The sequence below is a fragment of the Canis lupus genome, chromosome 28 (assembly GCF_048164855.1).
Source record: "Canis lupus baileyi chromosome 28, mCanLup2.hap1, whole genome shotgun sequence".
NCBI classification, from domain to species: domain Eukaryota; kingdom Metazoa; phylum Chordata; class Mammalia; order Carnivora; family Canidae; genus Canis; species Canis lupus.
The window spans coordinates 28763433-28785430 of NC_132865.1; the positions used below are offsets into that span (position 1 = coordinate 28763433).

Consider the following 21998-nt stretch of genomic DNA (forward strand, 5'->3'; position numbering starts at 1 on the left):
CGCCGGAACTACATCTCCCACAAGGCCCCGCGGCGGAGCGACGCCCCCGCCCGCCGCCGCCGCCCCCGCGCGGCCCGCAGCCCGCCCCCCCGGCCGCCGCCGCAGCCGCCGGCCGCGTAGGCCCCCAGCCGTGCCTTTGAAAGGCGGCGGGAGGCGGCGGCGCGATGGCGAGCCTCGGGCGCCTGCTCTGTGTGCTGGGCCTGCTCCTGTGGGCGGCGGCGGGCCCCGGCTCGTGCTCTCCTCGCGCCTCCTCGTCCAGCAAGCCCATCATCGGTAAGAAGGCCGGGCGGGAGCCGCGGGCCTGCGGGCGGGTGTCGGTCCCCGGCGCGCCCCGCCCTGGAAACACCGAGTCGGGGGTACGAGCCGTGCCCTCGTTCGTAGCACGAGGAAGAGCCGAGCCGAGGCGCCCTCCCGACCGTGCCGGAGCGCCGCGAGCGCCGGGCGGTTTCCTCGAGTCCGCTTGGCTCTTCGAGCTGGGAGGGAGGAGGGAGCGCTGGGAAGAAGCCTTTGCACATGGCTGGGACTTGCTACGGACTCACCCAGCTCTGTACATGTGTGGGTTGCAGTTGCAAGGAGCGAGGGCCTGCTTTAAGGTGCAATGCATTATACACGTAAACATGGATTGGCCAGAGAATCCAGATTTTACGGTATACGTTGGGTTCTTGTCGTCTTCAGCACAGGAGGGCAGCAGTGGCTGCTCTAATCCCAATGTCAGTTCTCCCTGGTGTGGAAGTGAAGCATGCATTTTTTTCATTTCCAACGCATTCGTGTTTTATTTTATATTTTATAATTTTATTTATTTATTTTATTTTATTTATTATCTTATTTTTAGCGCATTCGTGTTTTAAAGAGTAAAATCAGTTTGCATCGCCAGAACAGACATTCGATGCGGGGAAGGGGAAGGCTGCCCAGCCTAGAATTAAAATTTGCCAAAAGCAGTTTATGTCAGACAATTAAGATTGGCCATACTTTAGAGGTAGTATGATGCTATTGAAAGTCTTTAACCTTCCTAGAAGAGGAACATCATATTCTGTAACGAAATAGAAAGTAAACGAATATATATATTTTTTCCTATATATTGGTAGTGCCCAATTTTCAAGTGCGTTCTGTATCAACATTTGGAACGGAATGCCTTATTTCATAGCTATTTAAAATGGTGGCTAGATTCCCCAAAGAGAATTAACTCAAAATAGAATTCTGTGTAGTGCTTTGAGAATTGTGAGTACCGAGAGGAGGGAAAGAGGGGGGGAAAAAAAAGGAGGGATTCTTTCCCTTTCCTAGAAGCAGTGGTAGTCCAGGGTCAAATACAGAAAAGGGGAATGTTTTTTCAGTCCCATCAGTTAAGACAAAATAGTTAACTAAGCACCTACTATGTGCAAGGCATTAAATTAAGAAGTGCAGAGGAGTCAAAGACAAGGAAACCATAAAAGTTGTGAGGTGGCCTTAAAGTATGGGTAGAATTTGGGCCACATTTTGAGGGACTTAACAGCCTGAGTTTTTGCCTTCTGGATGGGAAAAGTGAGTATGTGGGTGTAGGGGCAGGGAGGGGGAGAAGTTGGTGGAACTTACATTCTAATATACTTTTCTCCTTCCTGGTACTTATGTTCAGAGGTCCCAGACCTTTTTTGTAGCACCTCACCTTGCCTGCCTTGTACCACTCCATTCTCCATTTTCTGTGGCTCTCCCTAATTCTTTCCTTACCACATTTCATTTTCCTCCGCAAAGACAGTCTTATCCATAGCAAGAAAAACAGTCGTAACAAATTGTGGCATCTGGCAAGTGTTAACCAATGCTTAACAAATGACAACTTTTGTGACAAGCTGGAAATAGAGAAGTGATTGATTTAGACAGCTCTTCCTATTAGGTGGCCTCTAGAGGCAATGAAGGTGTTCCAAATGCTGAAGCAGTAAATGATAAGGGCACTGGTGTATTCTCCGGATAGACTTTTTTTTTTTTTTAAAGATTTTATTTATTTATTCATGAGAGACAGATGAGAGAGAGAGAGAGAGAGAAAGAGAAAGAGAGGCAGAGACACAGGCAGAGGGAGAAGCAGGCTGCATTCAGGGAGCCCGATGTGGGACTTGCTCCTGGGTCTCCAGAATCACGCCCTGGGCCTAAGGCAGACACTAAACTGCTGAGCCACCCAGGGATTCCCAGATAGACATGTTTTGATGTATATTAGATGAAGTACTGTGCTGGGGCTGAGATTTCAGTGATAAGAGGTAGGTGGGGCCGAGCGCATAGGGTCTTGTAGGGTTTATAAAAGTTTAGGAACCCATTGAAGTACTTACTTAAACAAAGAGGTACCTCCTGTTGATTTGTTGTCTCTGATCTCATTTCCAATTGTTTTCTCCCCTTGCTCACACAGAGCTCTAGTCATATGGACTCCTTGAGATGTGAAAGGCACATGCCTGACTCAGGGCTTTGCACTTGCTGTTCCCACACCCTGAAACCCTCTTCTTCCAGATGCTTGCACATAGTTTACTCCCTCATCCCTCTGAAGTCCTGGCTCAAATGTCATGTTCTACTTTCTCAGAGAGGATTTGCCTGCCTGTTGTATTTAAGGAGACTTTCTTCCCCCGATAGATGGGACCAACTCCTCCCCTTCTCCAACACACACCTTCTTACTCTACTTACTTTTTATGTTTTTCCCTTAGCATTTGCCACCAGCCATCAGACTTTCTGTTTTAACTTTTTATCTTGTTAATTATTTGTCCTCTCTTCTCTCCCTCCCACACACTGGGATTAAAGCCCACAAGGGAGGGATTTTTCTTTTGTTCACTCATGTGTCTCCAGCACCTAGTTCAGTGCCTGGCATATATTATGAGTCAGTAAAATACTGAATGAAGAAATGAGTGAATGAATGAATGGCAATATATTCAGATTTCTTTCCATGTGGAGAACTGGAATTGTGGAGGATTGTTTAAGAAAGGATGCAGAGAGACCTTTTAAGAAGCTATTGTAATAGTCTGCAGAGGAGGCAAGATGTTGATTGCTTAGATTAATGTAGTATTGCTGATGTTGGAGGGATGTGGACAGAAGATATTTCCACTCTTTTGCTTTATTATCAATGAAGCAGTGTGTCTTTGAGTGTGGGACGGGAGAGGCCTCCTTCTAGACTTAAAGATGTGACTGATCCAGCCTGTGTGAAGGAGGCTGGTGCTACTGTAAACCTGCACTGGAGCTTATTTGGTCTCCTTCGTGAGGCGAGAGAGAGGAGGCTACTTAAAACTCAGATTAGTCCCTGCTGCTCTTTTACCAAAGTCTATGGATGTATTTACAGAAGAAGCTTTGTATTTAATTCTGTGAATTAAACAAGCAAAGTACTGATATTTTTACTGTGATGTGTCTCAGTTTCTAAGTAAGAAAAAAGGGAAATTGTTTGAAACTAAATTTCTTTCTTTCTTTGTAATTTAGGAGTATTAATGCAAAAATGCCGTAATAAGGAACTGAAAAGCCTGGGAAAATACTATATTGCTGCATCCTATGTAAAATATCTGGAGTCTGCAGGTGCAAGAGTTGTACCAATAAGGTATGAGCTGATATTTTTTACACTGTATAAATAAAAACTCCTGTTTTATCTTAAATTATTTTTTATCTCAAAAATTAATGTTTTCTTTGCTATGATTGTATCATTTAAATGTGGTAACATTGCTCCTAATTTTTGTCATGCACCTAATGCTTAGAGTCATTAAATTGTTTCAAGTAAGAAGCTGTCTGTATTTACAATGCTATTAGAGGTCTGTCAAGCGTGTTAGGTAAAGAATGAAATGATAGTTTCCAATACCCCAGAAAAGGTGGTATTCATCAGACATTTGGAAAATAATGGAGTAAAAGAATTGACAACTTAACCAGCTTTATTCCATAATATTAGGAAACACTATGGAATTAGGGAACACTTATGGAATAAAACACAGTTTTAGAAGATAACTTTAAAAAAACCTTCACACTCTTCTTTAAAAGTTTATAAATAACTAGCACAGTGGTGTTGCTTCAATATAAATAACAAGAATTGCAATCTTAAAGGAGCTACATTACTTTTTGTGATATAATGGCATAGTAAGATTAAATGACTTACTTATCTCATGTTTTAGAATCTTCCAGCTCTCCTTGTCTAATCCACTGTAAGTGATTTCACACACAAAACAAACTGCTTGCTTTGGGCAACCTGTTTATGTGATTAATTCCACATTAAAAAGCTATAACAAAGAAAGGTACTGTTCAAATAAAACACTAATAATCAAAATGCAAACATTACAACTGAGAGAATTGTACCACAAAATGGTTTTATGTTTAGCCTCATACGGATCGTCCTCTTGTTTAATCTTTTACGTTTATTTATTTATTTATTTATTTATTTATTTTATGATAGTCACAGAGAGAGAGAGAGAGAGGCAGAGACATAGGCAGAGGGAGAAGCAGGCTCCATGCACTGGGAGCCCGACGTGGGATTCGATCCCGGATCTCCAGGATCGCGCCCTGGACCAAAGGCAGGCGCCAAACCGCTGCGCCACCCAGGGATCCCGATCTTTTACGTTTAATTATCTCTACCCCATTCGCTTTTGACATTCGTCTTTCATTTTTTTTCATAGCAAATCTAATTTTTCAAATGAAACCTTATTTGGAACCCAGATAACACCAGAGTTTTAGAACTGAGGAGGTTTTAAGGCTTCAGAACAGTGTTTCAAAGTTTTGATCATGGGAGCTTTTTTCTGCAAGTGTTCTTTTAGGACATTCGTGCCGATAATCTGGATTCAAGGTAGGAGAGACACAGGCAGGTAGACCAGTTCAGAAACTGTTGAGGGAGGCTAAGTGTGAAGTGATGAGGCTTGACCTACTTGTAGGATCGATGGGTAAATATTCTCTAAAAATATCAGCAAGATTGAATGACTAATAGAATGAAAGGACATAGGGAGGAATAGTTGAGAATGAGGAGTTTTGAAACTGGACAAGTTTTGAAACTCGGAAGTTTTGAAACTGGGGAAGTTTTGAAACTGAGCAAGTTTTGAAACCTGATGACTTAGCAGCAGAATGCTGGCATTTATGACAGTCACTGAAAACATGACTGTCAGGATGGAGGTTAATTTCCAGCTTGGGTTCCCAAAGTTCATCTTAAGGTATATTGCTCAGAATTAGAATCATATTATCCTACAAAAACTATGTAGTGCGTGGCAGCTAAATTCCCAGAGTAACCTATAAAGGATGACCTAATATAGAATGAGAATGAAGTGGCCATACAATAATGTTGAATTTATTTCTGAGTTTTGGATGCTGGGAGCCAACTTCTGTGATTTAGAAGGGAAAAGGAGGAGGATGGGAGACCTAGGCAAAATTCTGGAATACTTAAAGAAATTTGTCTTTGGTCTCCTGTCTTCTTGGGTCCCTGTTGCCCTGAGGTTATCATAAATCCTCACTGAGGGGCTAGTGGAACCCACGGAGCATCCTTCTGAGAGGTAGCCTGTGACAGCCCATGGGTTGCTTTTGGTTTAAAAATGTAAAACAGAAAAAAAATGTAAAACAGTTTTAAACATTTACAAATCAGAAGACTTCAGAAAAGTCTGATTTTCCAGCCTTCTTTTTTTTTTTTTTTAAGACAGTCTTCAGGGCTGACTTTAAAATGAAGTAAGCGCCCACCATTAGCAACAATGCCTGTTACTCCTTTTCTTGCTGCTGAAACTGTCATCTGCCTTCTTTAACAGGCTCAAGCTGTTTTCTTTTAGATAAAGAGAGAATAAACTTTTTCATGCCCTATTGAGAAGGTCTTTGGTTTCTAGAAAGTCTGACTGCAAATAACATTTGTATTCAAAGAATGTGACCTGGCCTGTCTTTCCTGCCCAGACTCTGAGGCACTGGAGTTCGGGACACTTCTTCCCCACCTCCCCTCAACAATTAAGCCCCTTAAGGGTGATTAGCAGGGTCCAAAGGTTCTGTCATGGACAATAGGGGAGCCATTTATTTAGAATTAATGAAATGATTGAAACCAGGCCACCCGGCTAGCTGGTAGAAGTCCCTGGAATGTAGCTGAGTGATCTAAATCCATTCTGGTGGTGATTGTATGTCCTGGTTTAAATATTCATGGGGAAGATTCTGGGTCCTGACAGTTTGGTTCCCTTTTTATTGACACAGTGTGGGGAGGTTGGGTTGGCCGAATACTGGGAATGTGGACTCAGATTTGAATCTCCGTGTCACTTCCCAAGTCAGGGCTATTTGTCCATTAATCCTCTGTCTAAAATATTGCTAAGCACCACTGCAATATCACCCACTGCTTTATAGCTCTCTCTTGGGAGGAGGATTATTATGAACTTTTTTTTTTAAAGAGCATTTGAGAGAGTGAGAGAGTGAGCACAGGGAGAGGGAGAATTTCCAATAGACTCCCTTGCTGAGCATGAAGCTTGACACACGGGCTCAATCTCACAACCCTGAGATCATGATCTGAGCTGAAATAACAGTCAGATGCTTAACCAACCGAGCCACCCAGGCACCCCTAAATAGCTTGGACTTGCAAAGCTCATTTGTACCTACAGGAAAACCCAGCACGACGAAGCACAGCCCAAGTTCTGGGCATCATAAGTGTATTTAAAAATGGAAGAGGTGTTGTAATGCCCTCCGCCCCCCGCCCCCCCTCCAAAACGGTCCCTGGAGCAGGAATGGACTTTGGTTGACATTGATCATAAGCCTACTTCTTTTATGGCTGATTGAGAGGGTATCATACCTTGTTATTTTCTTATAGAACCAGAAGACTGCTTAATGTAGGAAAGTTCTCACAGGAATTTCATAACCAGGATACTCTCTTTTCTCGTTCTTGCATTTTCTTGAACTGTTGGAAGAGCAAACCCATTTTACTGTGACTTAACTAAATTTTCACGTATCAGTCCCATCACTTTTTTCTGGAGAAGGGTCTAAAATCATCAATAACTTAGTGATGTTAGGAGCCCTTAAGTGGTGTTTGATGAAAGGAGCTTCAGCATAATTACCTGGGCAACTTAGCTTCAGAATAATTATCTGGTGTACAGTGATGTGCATGCAGCCTGTCCCTAGATCTGAACTCATGACTTTTGAATACACAGTTGTGTATTCAAAATCTTTGCAGTTGGTGGTGGGGATGGAATATAGCAGACTTGACATTTATATGTATTGTTTTTATCTGCCCAAACTGCTTATAGTTAAGGTAGGCACATTAATAAATCTGTTTACTTAGTCTTTATATAAAACTACTGAACATCCTTACATGTTTTTGATGGTTTTCACCTAGCAGAGAAATTACTGGTGCCCAAATCTCATGGTCTTTAATGTTTTACATATTAACACGAACTTCACAATATTAAATTATATGAGACCACATAAAAACATGTTTATTTGTCTGATTAGCAAAACAAGGATATAATTACAGTATGCGATTTTCATGTAGTTTGAAAAAATTCCTCTAGGAAGGGAGAGAAAAATTATCTGGTATTTAACAATTATTTTTTATTTGTCTTTTTAAAATTAATGTGGGGACTTCACCTACAGCCTTACATTTTTCCTTTGGTTTTGGAAATGGATCTTTTGTAACTGTTTTTATTGTTTTCAGGCCTGATCTTACAAATGAAGAGTATAAAAAGCTTTTCCAATCTATTAATGGGTAAGTTGGCAATTGGTTTGTTACAGGGTATGAGGTAGATGCAATCTGCTTTTGCAAAAAGGTACTTACTAATATACATGTTACTGTGTAACTATCATATAGTAGTGTAATGTTAGTTTTCCAAGTTCTTTTATAGGAATTGCTTTGTTGAGAAATTGGAAAAGTCCTGCAGAGAGAAGGCAGTTTAAGAAATAAATGTTGCATAGTGGATCCATTTAGTTTATTTAAACATATGACATAATCTTTGTTTTTTTAATGCGTAAATGCTTACTCTCTTAAATATTTTGAAGCCACTTTGAATGCCATGGCATACTGCTTATTTAGGAGATTTAGAAGTCCTAGTCTGAGGATAATAATCGATTATCTTTCAGAGGATAATTTGAATAGAATTTGGAAAAAAGCTTTCTGTTCTCTGGCTTCACCACAAAAGATATGATTGGTTAGCTTAACAATAAAACTTTTAATCACATGAAAAATGTTCAACATTACTCATAATTAAAGGTTAGATAATTATAGCTATTAAAAACTATTTTTAACTATCAAGTTGGCAAAGAAGACAATTTGTTAATACTCTTTGGTGAGGCTGTGAGGTAACAAGTATTCTCATACTCTATGAGTCTGTAAGTTATATAGTTTTTTGTAGGATAGGTTTGCAATATCTACTGAAATTGAAATGAAATTAAAAATGCACATACCTTTTGACCCAGGAAATCTGTCAGAAGGAATTTTATTTTATAAATATATTCTTCTTGTTATGTGAAAACTTAGACCCAACACTCATAGTAGAATTGTCTGAAATATCTCCAGTTTGGAAGCCACCCAGTAGTCAGTCAGTTGGGAATTGGGTAAAAAGAGATTAACTACATGCATATAAAAGAGTATTATGGACAGATTAAAAAAAGTGAGGGTATCAGTAGATTCTGGTTTGGATCACTTGTTATGTGGACAGTGTGATACTGTTATGTAAAAAATTAAGGCACATAATGGTTTGTATAGGATACTCTCATTTGCTCTTTTTTTTTTTTTAAGGTGGGGTGAGGAGATTAAGCATAGCATAATCTATCAGGTGAACACACAGATTTTAAAGCTGGTAGTTTTTAAAGATATTTATTTATTTATTCATTCATTCATTCATTTTATTTATTTATTTATTTATTTATTTATTTATTTATTTATTTATTTATTTATGAGAGAGAGAGAGAGAGAGAGAACACACACCAGTCTGGGAAGGAGAGGGGGAGCAAGAGGGAGAAACAGACTCTTCCTCACCAAGCAAGGAGCCCAAATGGGACTAGATCCTACAACCTTGAGCCAAAATCAAAGAGTCCAGTGCTCAACCGACTCAGCCGCCCAGGTGCCCCTAAAGGTGGTTGTTTTTGATTGGGAGTTGAGTAGAAGAAGTCTATTTTATGATAAAGCTTTTATAAAAAGAGCTTCTTTCCCTGCCACCCTGACTTTTAAAAGCTATGTTTATTACTATTTTTTTTTTTGAAGCTATGAGTAAAACATTTACAGTACCCATTATGTGCGGTGTACTTTGGCATAGAAGAGATAAGTAAGTCCAGGTCAGAATATATGATAGAACTTCAAAAATATACAAGAAATATATACCAGAAAATGAGCTGTACTCTCCTGAAACTTCAGAATCACCTTTATTGAGCCCGTGTTACACAGTGAACCCCATACTGCTCTGTGAAGGAACACAGATGCAAAGGCAGAGACTTGCTTTTAAAGGGGTTTCCCAATCTGAAAGAGACAGACCTAAAATTTTACTTTATGAAAGGACTTTGGCATTAAACACACCAAGTTTGAGCAGAGGCAGCTTTTTAGAAATGGAGTAAATGAAAAGGGACACCTGCTAATGAGCCTTCTTTAAGCCACTTTTAATTGTAGGGTTTTCTGCATAGTTTCATGGTAGATGTTCTACCTTATAGTTTGTAAGTTTTCTACTAGACTATGAAAAATTCCTCATCCTTTTCTCTCCAAGCTAATACCAAGAGGTAGAATGTATTTGTTGAATGAGCAATAGTCTCTAAGTGAAACTTTGGGGTGCCTGGGTGGCTTAGTAGGTTAAGCATCCAACTCGGGTTTAGCTCTGGTCGTGATCTCAGGGTCACGAGATCGAGCCGTATGTCAGGCTCTGCACCAAGCGTGGAGCCTGCTTGGGATTCTCTTTCTCTCTCTCCCTCTGCCCTCTCCCCACCCCCCGTCACATGTGTTCTATCTCTCTTTCTTAAAAAATGTGAACTGTCATATATCTCAAATTCATATTTAAGTATTTTTAGAATTTTAACACATTTAATCCAGTTTTGTAATCTTTTTTGAATAACTCTAGTTATTTGAAGACTTGTTATATATTTTAAATTTTATTTTTTTAAATTTTTTTAAAGATTTTATTTATTTATTCATGATAGACACAGAGAGAGAGAGAGAGAGAGAGAGAGAGAAGCAGAGACACAGGCAGAGAGAGAAGCAGGCTCCATGCTTTGAGCCCGACGCGGGACTCGATCCCGGGACTCCAGGATCGCGCCCTGGGCCAAAGGCAGGCGCTCAACCGCTGAGCCACCCAGGGATCTCCTGTATTTTAAAATTTAATATAAAAAGTTGATATAGGGATGCCTAGGTGTCTCAGCGGTTGAGCGCCGGCCTTTGGTTCAGGGTGTGATCCCAGAGTCCCAGGATCGAGTCCCACATGGGGCTTCCTGCATGGAGCTTGCATCTCCTCTGCCTATGTTTCTGCCCCTCTCTCTCTGTGTCTCTCGTGAATAAATAAATAAAACCTTAAAAAAAGATATAAAAAATAGTAAATATTTTTCTGTATCTCTCCTTTATGGGTAGAATAAAATAAAATCAAACATGACTTCCCCTCTTTTTTCCCAGAATTTTTCTGGATTTTTAATTTTGTTGTTTCAAAATTTTTTAATAGTATGCGTATTTTAGAAGAAATTTCAGGGTGATAACAAAAATTAAATTCTCATGAATGTTTAATTCTAGCCTACATATATTCTTAGGACCATTTTGTTCTTTATGATTAAAAATAATTCTCTACGAGCCAAGACTGACTCATGATTGTGGGCCTGTAATTGATTTTGGCATCATTGATTCCATAATTTAAACCTAGCTGTACCTAGAATTTTATCTCGACTTTATTTCTAGCTTTGTACACTCTCCTCCTCTTCCCCACTTACTTATTCTTCATTTATCCACCCTCCGTCTCAAAAATAAACTTGTTTATTGAAGAAGTTTTGGAAGAATATGCACAAAAGTATTGTTAACTATGGTATTTTACAAATGTGTAGGAATGTAAATACTTTATATATTTTTGTCATAATTTTCTTTCTTTAGTGATATTGCTGCTGATAAGGAAAACGTTGTTTTAAAATAAAATAGAGTGTTTATTTTCTGTGGGGCATAGGTTTGAAATGCACCCTATTTGATGTTGTTTCAGGATCCTTTTCCCTGGAGGAAGTGTTGACCTCAAGAAGTCAGGTTATGCTCTCGCGGCCAAAACATTTTACAACTTTGCCAAACAGGTAAATATCAGTTGCATACTATTCCGGGTGGGTTTTGTTAATTTTGCATGAGGACAGTTCTTTCTTTCTTTCTTTTTTAAAAAAAAATTTTTTTTTTTTATTGGAGTTCAGTTTGCCAACATTTAGCATAATACCCAGTGTTCATCCCACCAAGTGCCCCACTTAGTGCCCATCACCCAGTCACTCCAACCCCTCGCTTACTTCCCTTTCCACTACCACTTGTTCATTTCCCGGAGTTAGGTGTCTCTCATGTTTAGGACAGTTCTTTCGTAAACAACGTGGTAATACTTCCCTCACAATGACCCCAGCTTCATCCCCCTTTAACTTTTGAGCTTCCTGCTGTTTAGCAGCCCTTGGTGGCACTCACCTGTTTCCTGTGTTTTCCATTTAATTCTGGGCTTCCGAGGGAACCAGGGCCTGGCAGACTGGCCGTCTGCACTAGTGCGCATTGATATGAAACAGGTCCTCATGCTAAGCTGTTTTTTTTGTGTGTGTACCAGGCATTGTTCATATGTTACTAGTTCTCATCTCCTCTTGAAACCGCTCTTCGTCCTGACTTCTTCTATCCTATTTGACTTGTCCTCACAGTTACTCTGGACTCCACATTCAGATAGCCGGCAGAGCCTCTTGAATCCTTTTGCAATGTCTCACATTGAGCCTGCCTCTGCACTTTACCTCAGATCCTTACTGTTTCTCTCCTGAACTATAATCTTGATTGCCCTCGTATCTGCCCCTGCCCTTAAATATTTCCCTGAAGAACTGCTTTTAGCCTATGAGATACTTGTTTAGAAACTTTTAATTCTAGGCTAAATAATCTGTAGCCTTTCATAGTCTTGGGATCAAGACATAGAGTGTGTGTCCCCGGCCCACTTTCCTAGCTTTTCCTTATGCACATAATTGAAGCTGGTTTGGTATTTCTAGCATGTATTCTCTGTCCTCCTACTTTTAAACTGGTTTAGTCTGTTTCTTTCCATTCCATCCCTAATTCACAACTTGTCCATCTTTCCAGGAAAAGGTCCTCCTTCCCTTCTGCCCAGATTTCTTTCCCAACTCCACCAGGAATGGCATCCTGCTTCCCTCTTAACAGAGCATTTTGTTGTAGAATAATTCAAACATTTATTTAGCTCCTGCTCAATTATATGACAGGGTCCATGATCTTCAGGAGCCTCTATTTCAGAAGACAGAATATCTTGACGCTAGTTATTCATGTCTCAGCAGATTTCATGGTCCTAACACCCTTTGAGGTGTTCCTCATTTCATATTATACGGTACCATGTACTTAGTACATGCTTAATGGATATTATTTTTTGAAAAAGTGAGCAAAGTGGAAATTTTATAATGTGAATGATTTGAAATGCATTGGAAATATATATTTGAATATTATAAAATAGTCATTTTGCCTTTTGCATAGAAGAACTCGTGTAACTAGCTTGCTCAATTAAAAAAAGACAAAAAGGGGATCCCTGGGTGGCGCAGCGGTTTGGCGCCTGCCTTTGGCCCAGGGCGCGATCCTGGAGACCCAGGATCGAATCCCACATCAGGCTCCCGGTGCATGGAGCCTGCTTCTCCCTCTGCCTATGTCTCTGCCTCTCTCTCTTTCTCTCTCTGTGACTATCATAAATAAATAAAAATTAAAAAAAAAAAAAAAAGACAAAAAGGAGCCACCGAACCCCTAAGACCCAAAAGTCTCCTTTTTGAAATGTAATTACCTACTTGAAGATACCAAAAAACAAAACAAAACAAAAAAAGCTCAGCAGCCTCAAACTTATTTAGCCACAGCCGTTTCTTTCCTGACTGTTCCTTTCTTTCCAGATCATGGATTTCCTCTGATTTAAATTTGATTAGCTGAAGGTGGTATGATCCAGCTATTACTAGAAATCCAGCTAATAATCCAGCTTTCCTATAAATCCTGAGATAATGAAGGAAGAACTTCAGAGTGTGTTCAAACCGGGCCATCATCCAGAGCAACAAGATTTGTAGAAGATGTATAAATAGACATCTCTCTAGCATTATCTTTAATATTTGCAGTTCCTAATTGTCACTTGTATTGCTTGGTAGTTGCCTGGCAGTTTCTTTCCCAGCACAGCTGAGATTTGGAGAATTTGATTGACTAAAACTGAATTATTATACAGGAGCTTGATCTGAGGAAAGGTTAAGTGCTAGCCTACTTAATGGATCCTGGAAAATTCTTTAGAAACCCATGCATGATTCAGGTGCCTGCCTTGAAATGACAAATCAAATGTATAATTTTTGTTTTAAAAAGTTTGAATAACCTTTTCTCTTTTACTCTGCAAAGAGTTTTGATGATGGAGACTATTTTCCTGTGTGGGGCACTTGCCTTGGATTCGAAGAGCTTTCATACCTGATTAGTGGACAGTGCTTATTAACTCTTACACATACTGATGGAATTACAATGCCACTGAACTTCACTAAAGGTGAGAATTCTCTTTTCAACCATTTTTTAAAAAAAAGATTTTATTTATTCATGAGAGACACAGAGAAAGAGGCAGAGACATAGGCAGAGGGAGAAGCAGGCTCCTTTTCGGGAGCCTGATGCTGACTCAATCCCAGGATCCCGGGATCACAACCTGAGCCAAAGGCAGCCCCTCAACCACTGAGCCACCCAGGTACCCCTCTTTTCGACCATTTTAAAAATATTACTTGGGCTGGATTAGTAAGGAGCAAATATTCAAGTCAGAAATACTCCTAATGTTTACTAATTTTTAAATTATTTGCACAAGCTGCCGATATGAATGATCACTTTTGTTCTGAGCTGTGACGACGGCTTAGGAGTTTTGAGTTTTGACCATTCATTGCCTATAGGGATATCAGGACCATGCATGATTAAGACCTCTAATATTGGACCAGAGCTTTAGTCCTAGCTTTGTCCCTTTTGCGTTGGAGAAAAGTTTAACCTCTCTTGACTTTAATTTCCTGGTTTTAAAGGCTTTTCCTTTTAGAATTGTTTGTGAAGATTAAATAAGATACTCCTTTTCAGCTAATGTGCTAAGTGCTTTAAATACAATTCATAAATGTTAGCCATGATTACAGTACAGCATTTTTCTCTTGACTGTGCACTCTGTTCTAACCCTAGCTATGGTGTGCTGCAATTCGATTCTGGTGTAATCACCTGGAGTTAACGCAGGCTCCATAGTTATAGATTATCTCACCAGTTAGACTGCCCTTAATTCAGATACCATCCACAGGTCACATCCCCAGGCCACCCACACTTCTGACCGACTGGCCACAATTTTAAGGATTCCCATGACCCTTCCTGAGATTTTGTAATTCACCAGAATGACTCACAGAACTCAGAAAAGTGCTGTGTTTGCACTAACAATTTTATTGTGAAGGATACACATAGGATGAGGTCCCACAGGGAATGCAGAGCTTCCACGTCCTCTCCCTGTTGAGTCAGAGCACACCACTCTGCTGGCACGTCAATATGTTCACCAACTGGAAAACTCCCATGAGCTTTATTGTCTAGAATTTGTTACTGGGGTTTCATTGCAAAGGCAAGCTAGATTTAATCATCTGCTGGGTGACTCAACTCAATCTTTATTCCCCTTTCCATCCCTGGAAATCAGGCTGGCTCAAAGTCCTAACCTATTCTAATCCTGTGGTTGATTTCTCTGAGGATCAGCGATCTAGGGGCCCACCGAAGTCACCTCATTAGCATGACGAAGACACTCCTGTTGCTTAGGAAATTCTGAGAGTTTTAGAAGCTCCCTGTCAGGAACTCAGGGCAAAGACCAGGAAAATTCTGTTATATCCCTCTGTGTAACTAGGTAATGATTCTTGTAGGTTACCTATCTCTGAATCCTCAGAGTTGAGTGCTGTCAGCTATTTCTATTCTCATGAGGATTTTGGATGGAAAGCAGTAGTTGTTATACATAGAACCTACAGAATGCTTTATATACTTTTCAAAGTTCTTTCTCACATTATCTTTCTTAATTATTGCAAGACCTCTGTGCGAAGTACATGTATTAGGTCAGACTATTTTGGATATATGTGGTGAAATACCAGTGGGTATAAAAAAAGAAATAAAATTCACCCAAGTACCTTACGTCAGATTTTTATCTGAGGTGTAGGATTCTCATGGAAGCCATCAGCATGCTGCATGAGAGGCTTCATTTAGGGAAAGCTGGTGTTGAGGTAAATTGCTCTTTTTGATCTATATACTGAGTAGGAATCTCTTGGCCTGTTTAATGTTCTTTCCTACATTGTTGGTATTTTAAAACTTTTTAAATTCCAGATACCTTTGAAAATATGTTGAACATTCTGGATCATTTCCTGAGAAAACAAAAGTATATAGTATATTCGTGCGGTAAATTGTACCTGTTTTCAAGAAAACACAAGTTAAAATTTTCTGTTTCTTCTATGGCTAGCCTGATAATTAATCTGCCAGAAGGATTTTAGTTATTCATGTTAAAATTCTAGAAGTACTTAATATGGAACTTATTTGAATTTATATGTTAGACTCATGAATATATGAATACATGTGTGGAAATGATATGTTTTGCTTTCATTTGGTTATCTTATGTCTTAATTATGGCCCTTTTTGGCCATACATCAGTGAGTTCAGTGGATTTTATTTTTTCGGTGTTTAAATTATTTATCTTGTGCTTAAATTATTTCAGATGCATCGCAGAGCAGAATGTTCCAGAATTTTCCTCCTGACTTGTTGAAGTCATTATCAGTGGAACCTCTGACTGCAAACTTCCACAAGTGGAGCCTCTCTGTGACGGTATTACATTAATTAACAATGAAATTAATGCAGGTAGATTAACTACAGAAGTAATTATTTTGTTTTATTTTTATACTCTAGAATTTTACAAAGAATGAAAACTTAAAGGAGTTTTTCAATGTATTAACTACAAATACAGATGGCAAGACTGAGTTTATTTCAACAATGGAAGGTATCTATCATGGCACATGGACACTTTATTTCACTTATATTTATATTAATTTTGATTTGATGCTTACGAATAAAATCATGTTACTCTGGGGTGTGGGGATAGAAGCTAAGGCATTTTGGGGGATAGGAGGTGTGTTTTTGTCTATGTTCCAAATCAGTTGTGATTTACCTGGGTCATCTGATAGATGGAGTGATGGAGAAGGAAAGTAAAGAGTAAGGGGGGATTAGATAAAGAAATAAATGAAGAAAATGATTTCTGTTTCTAGCAGTGTTGTAGAATGAGTACTGTGATGGATTCTCCTCCCAAAAACAACAAAAAATATGACTCATGTTCAGAAAAACATCTTCCTAAACACAAGTTTACCCCACTATCCAAAAGTAGAGCCTTTCTATGAAACTCCTAAGCCACAATGGCACAAAACAGAGTATCTCTCCACTTTCCAAGAGTTCAAGTTAAGCCACTTTGGTTTTATGAAACACCTGCACGAGTACCTGTTTCCTCTAACAGAGAAATCTGAAGAGGATTTTCACTTTTGTGAAATAAAGCTGTGACTATACTAGTGTAAGTCTTTCATAACAGGGAAGTGGCATAATGTGGAGTTTTGGAAAGCAGAGGGATACCTGAACATTGATGAAGTGACAGGATACTCAGACCAAAACCTCTGGTAGTTAAGTGGAGTAGTTTTTTCTTTAATAAAGTGTAGTTGACAAACAATGTTAATAGGAGTTTTTGGTGTACAACATAGTGATCCAACAATTCCATTATTATGCAGTGCTCACCACAATAAGTGTACTTTTCTATCACCGTAGAGTTATTACAGTATTATTGACGTATTCCCTGTGCTGTACTTTTCACCCCTGTAACTTATTTATTTTATAGCTGGGAGTTGTAACTTTTAATACCCTTCCCTTATTTTGCCCATCTCCTCATGCCCTTTCCCTCTGGCAACCACCAGTTTGTTTTTGTATTTGTGAGTCTGTTTCTATTTTTTGTTTGTCTTGTTTTTTAGGTTCTACATATAAGCAAGGTCATATAGTATTTGTCTTTCTGTCACTTGTTATACTTAGTGTAATACCCTGTTGCTCCACCCATGATGTCCCAAATGGCAGGATTTCATTCTTTTTTATGACAGAGTAATATTCCATTTTATGTATATGCCACATCTTCTTTATATACATTCATCTATTGCTGGACACTTAGGTTGCTTCCATATCTTGGCTCTTGCAAATGATGCAGTAAGCATAGGGGTGCATACATCTTTTTAAATTAGTGTTTCCGTTTTCTTCGTGTAAATACTCAGCAGTGGAATTACTAGGTTATATGGTATTATATTACTAAGTGGAGTATTTAAACCAGCATTATTATTATTGAATCAGGAGGACGTAAGATGAACCCCCCCCGCAGTCAAAGTATCCCATGTAGCAGTACCCCCAACAAATCCTGCCTGCGTAACTGTGAGAATTGCCATCTTGTACTTTGACCCTTAAGGGAGATGGGGTGGTAGTAAATAAGCCTTGAGCATTCATAATGACAGGCTGGTCACATGTGGCCTGCATTAAACTGGGAAGTTCAATAAATCTCAAGTCGAAATTTTTGTTTAGAGTTGTCTCAGTCTGGTAGTGTCCCAACATGCATGGAAAAAGTGAATATTAATAATTCTCTCTGGAGAAAACTTCATTTATCCCAGACTTTAAGGGAGTTCCACATTATGAGGCTTTAAGGAAAAATGAGCAGTTCCTAGCCAAAAAATCAAGTACCATGAATGAGAGCTTACAGAAACAATAGACATCTTTGAGTCAGGGAGGCCGGTCAGTGCTACCCGAGAGGCCAGGGTGCTGGAGGGGAGTAAACTGGAAGAAGGTGGGCGTGGTTCATGTTACCCGAAGATTGGCCTTATTACTGGCTTGCTCTTGGGGGAGGCCAAAGGTCGGAGGGTTTACAAACAATATCTGGGGAATTCTGGGGAAGGTTGGTCAGCCCAGCCAGAAGTGAGCTGATCATCTTCTCTTTAAGTCTGTTTCCCGCCTCTGTGTTTTGGTCCAGCAGTAGCACTGCCATTTGCCACATCGGCCTAAGTGAGAAACTTGGATGTTGTCTTTGACTTACTGCCCTCCTTTTCTGCATCTAAAAAATTTGTGCCACTTTTCTGCTCCCCAGATGCATGAAAATGTTACCTCCCATCGATCCAGCTTAGCCTTGTCCTATAGTAACTACTTTCCTAACCTGCCAATTCCTCAGTAGCCTCCTAACTGTCCACAGAGCCACCTCCCAGGCAGCCTCTGAAACACCAGTCATGACTTTAGGAACCATCCCACAAAGGGACATAGTTTAGGCTGAGGCAAGTTGGCTGGCATAAAAGGACCCCAAAAATGCATGGCATAGTTTGTTCTCCTATGAATACATCATTAACGGAGGGAAACAGACCCTTGGTGGAAGAAACTTGGGTCACTAATCACATGGGACAAGTTTTATCTCTGGGAGAATAAGCACAATTTTACTTTGACATTGTGAGTTATAAAATAATGTTTTACATAGGCTATAAAACATAACTTTATTGTAAATTACATTTTAGATCATTCTTTTTTTTTTTTTTTTTTTTTTCATTTATTTTATTTGAGAGAGGGAGAGAGCACATGCAATGTGCTGAAGGAGCTAAAGCAGAAGGACAAGCAGACTCTGCACTGAGCAGGGATATGGGGCTTGGTCCCACAACTCTGAGATCATGACCACCAGAGCCGAAATCAAGAGTCAGACGCTTAACCAACTGAGCCAACCAGGTTCCCCTTAGACCATTCTTAATACTTACTCATTTGTGTTCTTCATGCAGGGTACAAGTATCCAGTATATGGTGTCCAGTGGCATCCAGAGAAAGCACCTTATGAGTGGGGTCAATTAAAAGGCATTTCCCATGCACCTAATGCTGTGAAGGCTGCATTCTACTTAGCTGAGTTCTTTGTTGCTGAAGGTAATATGTGGGTATATAATTTTATTAGTCTAGTATATGTAGTTTTGGAGGAAATTGTCCTGATCTGAACTTTGTATACTCTTTTTGCTCTATAGATGTTCTGTAGGTTTAACTTTAACAAAAAAATAAATTATGTGAAAGCCCTGAAATTCAGATATTAAGCATTCAAATAAAACCAGGACAGTTATTTCAGTTAACGGTATTGTATGCTCTGAAGTACGCTAAATTCTTAAACAATAGCATAGATTGCTGAGTTCTTTTCTTTCTTTCTTTCTTTCTTTCTTTCTTTCTTTCTTTCTTTCTTTCTTTCTTTCTCTCTCTCTCTCTCTCTTTCTCTCTCTCTTTCTCTCTCTCTCTCTCTTTCTCTTTCTTCTCTTTGTTTCATTCTTTCTTCCTAGATTTCATTTATTTATTAGAGATTTATTAGAGAGAGAGACAGAGAGAAAGCATGAGTGGGGTGGGGAAGGGAGAAGCAGGCTCCCCGCTAAGCAGGGAGCTCAGTGTGGGCTCAATCCCAGGACCTTGAGATCATGACCTGAGCCAAAGACGCTCAACTGACTGAACCACCCAGGTACCCCTTTTGTTTGTTTGTTTGTTTGTTTTTAACTTATTCATTCGTGAGAGAGTGAGTGCATGCAGGTGAGGGGAGAAGCCAAGAGAGAGGGAGTCCTCAGGCAAGCTCTCCACTGAACATGGAACCCAATGTGGGGCTCTATTCCAGGACCCCAAGACCATGATATGAGCTGATCAAGAGTTGGCCACTCAACCGACTAAGCCACCTAGGTGTCCCTAGATGCTTAAGTTTTAGTTGAGTGATACAAACACAATTGCAAGGGACAGGGCATCATCACTCTGGTGAGGCATGAACTTCGGCCGGCTGGGTTTGCCCCCTCTCCCCAAGCTTGCCTTAAGCTTTTGTCAACCCTCCTTGCTCACACATTAGTAAAGTGCTTCCTCATGAGTTTACTCTGGTTAAGAATTACATTCAGTTGAATGGGTAATTTCATGACCAAAACCCCAAACTGAAAACAAAATCTTCCCATGTGCAGTATTAATCCCAAGTAACATTTTTGTGTCACGTGTATGGGGATAAGTGAGAACAGCAAATAGGTGGAGTTGGTTGCAGTACTATCACATGGCAGGGCTATTCTCTTTATCTCTATTTCCCAACATTCTTCTTCTAAAACTGCCACAAAGCCTGTATTTATTTCCACTTGAGGATAAAGTCTGAGCCTTCACTGCTTCACACTCTGACGTCAGCTGACTTGTGCCTCCTCGTCTGTTACATTTCTGTCTTATCTCCCACTTCTCTGTCTGCCTCAGCTTTGCCAGTTTCTCCATTCCCTTGACTCTGGGAGCATCTCCATGAACACAGACGATGAGAACAACACAGTGTATTATTCTGTGTGGCTACTAGGCAAGGTTCTTTTTTTTTTTTTTTTTTTTTTTTATTCAAGAGGGAGACACAGGCAGAGACAGAGGGAGGAGCAGGCTCCTTGCAGAAAGCCTGATGTGGGACTTGATCCCAGGACTCCAGGATCACACCTTGGGCCAAAGGCAACTGCTCAGCCACCCAAGCGTCCCTAGGCTAGGGTTCTTGAGTGCTAGGTCTTTGCCTCATTTCTATTTCCATCTCCGGGTTCTGCATCAAATCTTGTACATAGTAGGCCCTTTGCGAGTGTTTAGATCAGTGGGAGAGTGAGCCCCACACTGGATCTGGTGCAGGGCCGATGCAGATGCTCTTTCAGCAGAGGCAATAAATAAGTTAGGTGCTACTTTATCTGGGAGAAATCTTAGAAGACATTTCTCTTTTTCTGATGGTATTTTTTTTGGTGGTATTTTCCTGCTTGATACTGCTGATTATAGGAAGAAATGTTAGAAGGTAGCCTTTTGAAAATTTTATCCGATCTTTTTAAAATTTAGCTGTCTTTTTCTTGCAGCTCGGAAAAACAGTCATCATTTCGAATCTGCCGTTGAAGAGAATGAAGCACTGATTTATCAGTTCCGTCCAGTTTATACGGGAAATATTTCTTCATTTCAGCAAAGTTATATATTTGATTGACAGCCTGCAATGTGTTAACAGAGAAATTTTGAATCATTCCGTGATTAAACTGTTGCAATAACTTGCTACTCATGGCAATAATGGAAAGCCACACAGAAAAGATCCCTTTTCTATGATATTACTAGCTCTGATTCTTCATTCAGTGTATTTGACAATTTATATCGCCTTTGATAATCAGTGAGATAAATAATCCCAGTGTATTTCATGGAAAAGCTTTTATCTGAAGATTAGAACAAAACAAAAGGATTGAAAATAACAAATATTTTTTTTCTTATTGATTGTGGAAATAAACACCTCCCCCTACCCATCAACCCCATCCTTACCAAAGACCCTTTTTATATCCTACCTCTAGTTCACTGTGAGTCTTTCTTTGAGTCTTAGGAGTATTGGGGTTGTGTGTGTGTGTGTGTGTGTGTGTGTGTGTGTGTGTGAGAGAGAGAGAAAGTATGTGAGTATGTGTATGTGAGTAAGAGTGTGAGAAAATTTGTATATGTGAAGGTGTGTATATGTACATGAGTGTGAGGGTGTGTATGTATGAGTACGTGTACATGAGGGTGTAAGTGTGAGAATTTGAATATGTGTGAGGTGTATGTGAGAGCATGTAAGTGTGAGGATGTGTACATGAGAGAAGGTGTGTATGTGTGAGAGCATACAAGTGAGAATGTTTACGTGAGTGCGTAAAGGTGTGTATGTGATTGTAAGTGTGAGAATGAGGGTGTTTGAGTATGTGTATATGAGAGTATGAGTATGAGGGTGTGAATGTGTACATAAGAGTGTGTAAGAGTGTGCGCATATACCTATATTTCCTTTTCTGCCTTTTCAGCTCCATAGTTAAACTGCATACCTGAAAGCAAAGCATGTCTTGAACTTTTTATCTCTCACGGTGTCTAACACAGTA

General features: G+C 39.8%; 1 protein-coding gene across 1 annotated transcript; it reads left to right on the forward strand.

Annotated features, from left to right (window-relative positions):
- The first annotated feature begins 110 nt into the window (after nt 1-110).
- GGH (gamma-glutamyl hydrolase) lies at nt 111-21445 on the forward strand. Its single transcript, XM_072804503.1, has 9 exons — nt 111-273; nt 3418-3532; nt 7571-7621; nt 11070-11154; nt 13451-13589; nt 15795-15901; nt 15983-16073; nt 18901-19038; nt 20979-21445. Exons 1-9 carry the CDS (start codon nt 165-167, stop codon nt 21098-21100), a joined length of 957 nt encoding a protein of 318 aa, XP_072660604.1. The 5' UTR covers nt 111-164; the 3' UTR covers nt 21101-21445.
- The last annotated feature ends 553 nt before the right edge of the window (nt 21446-21998 follow it).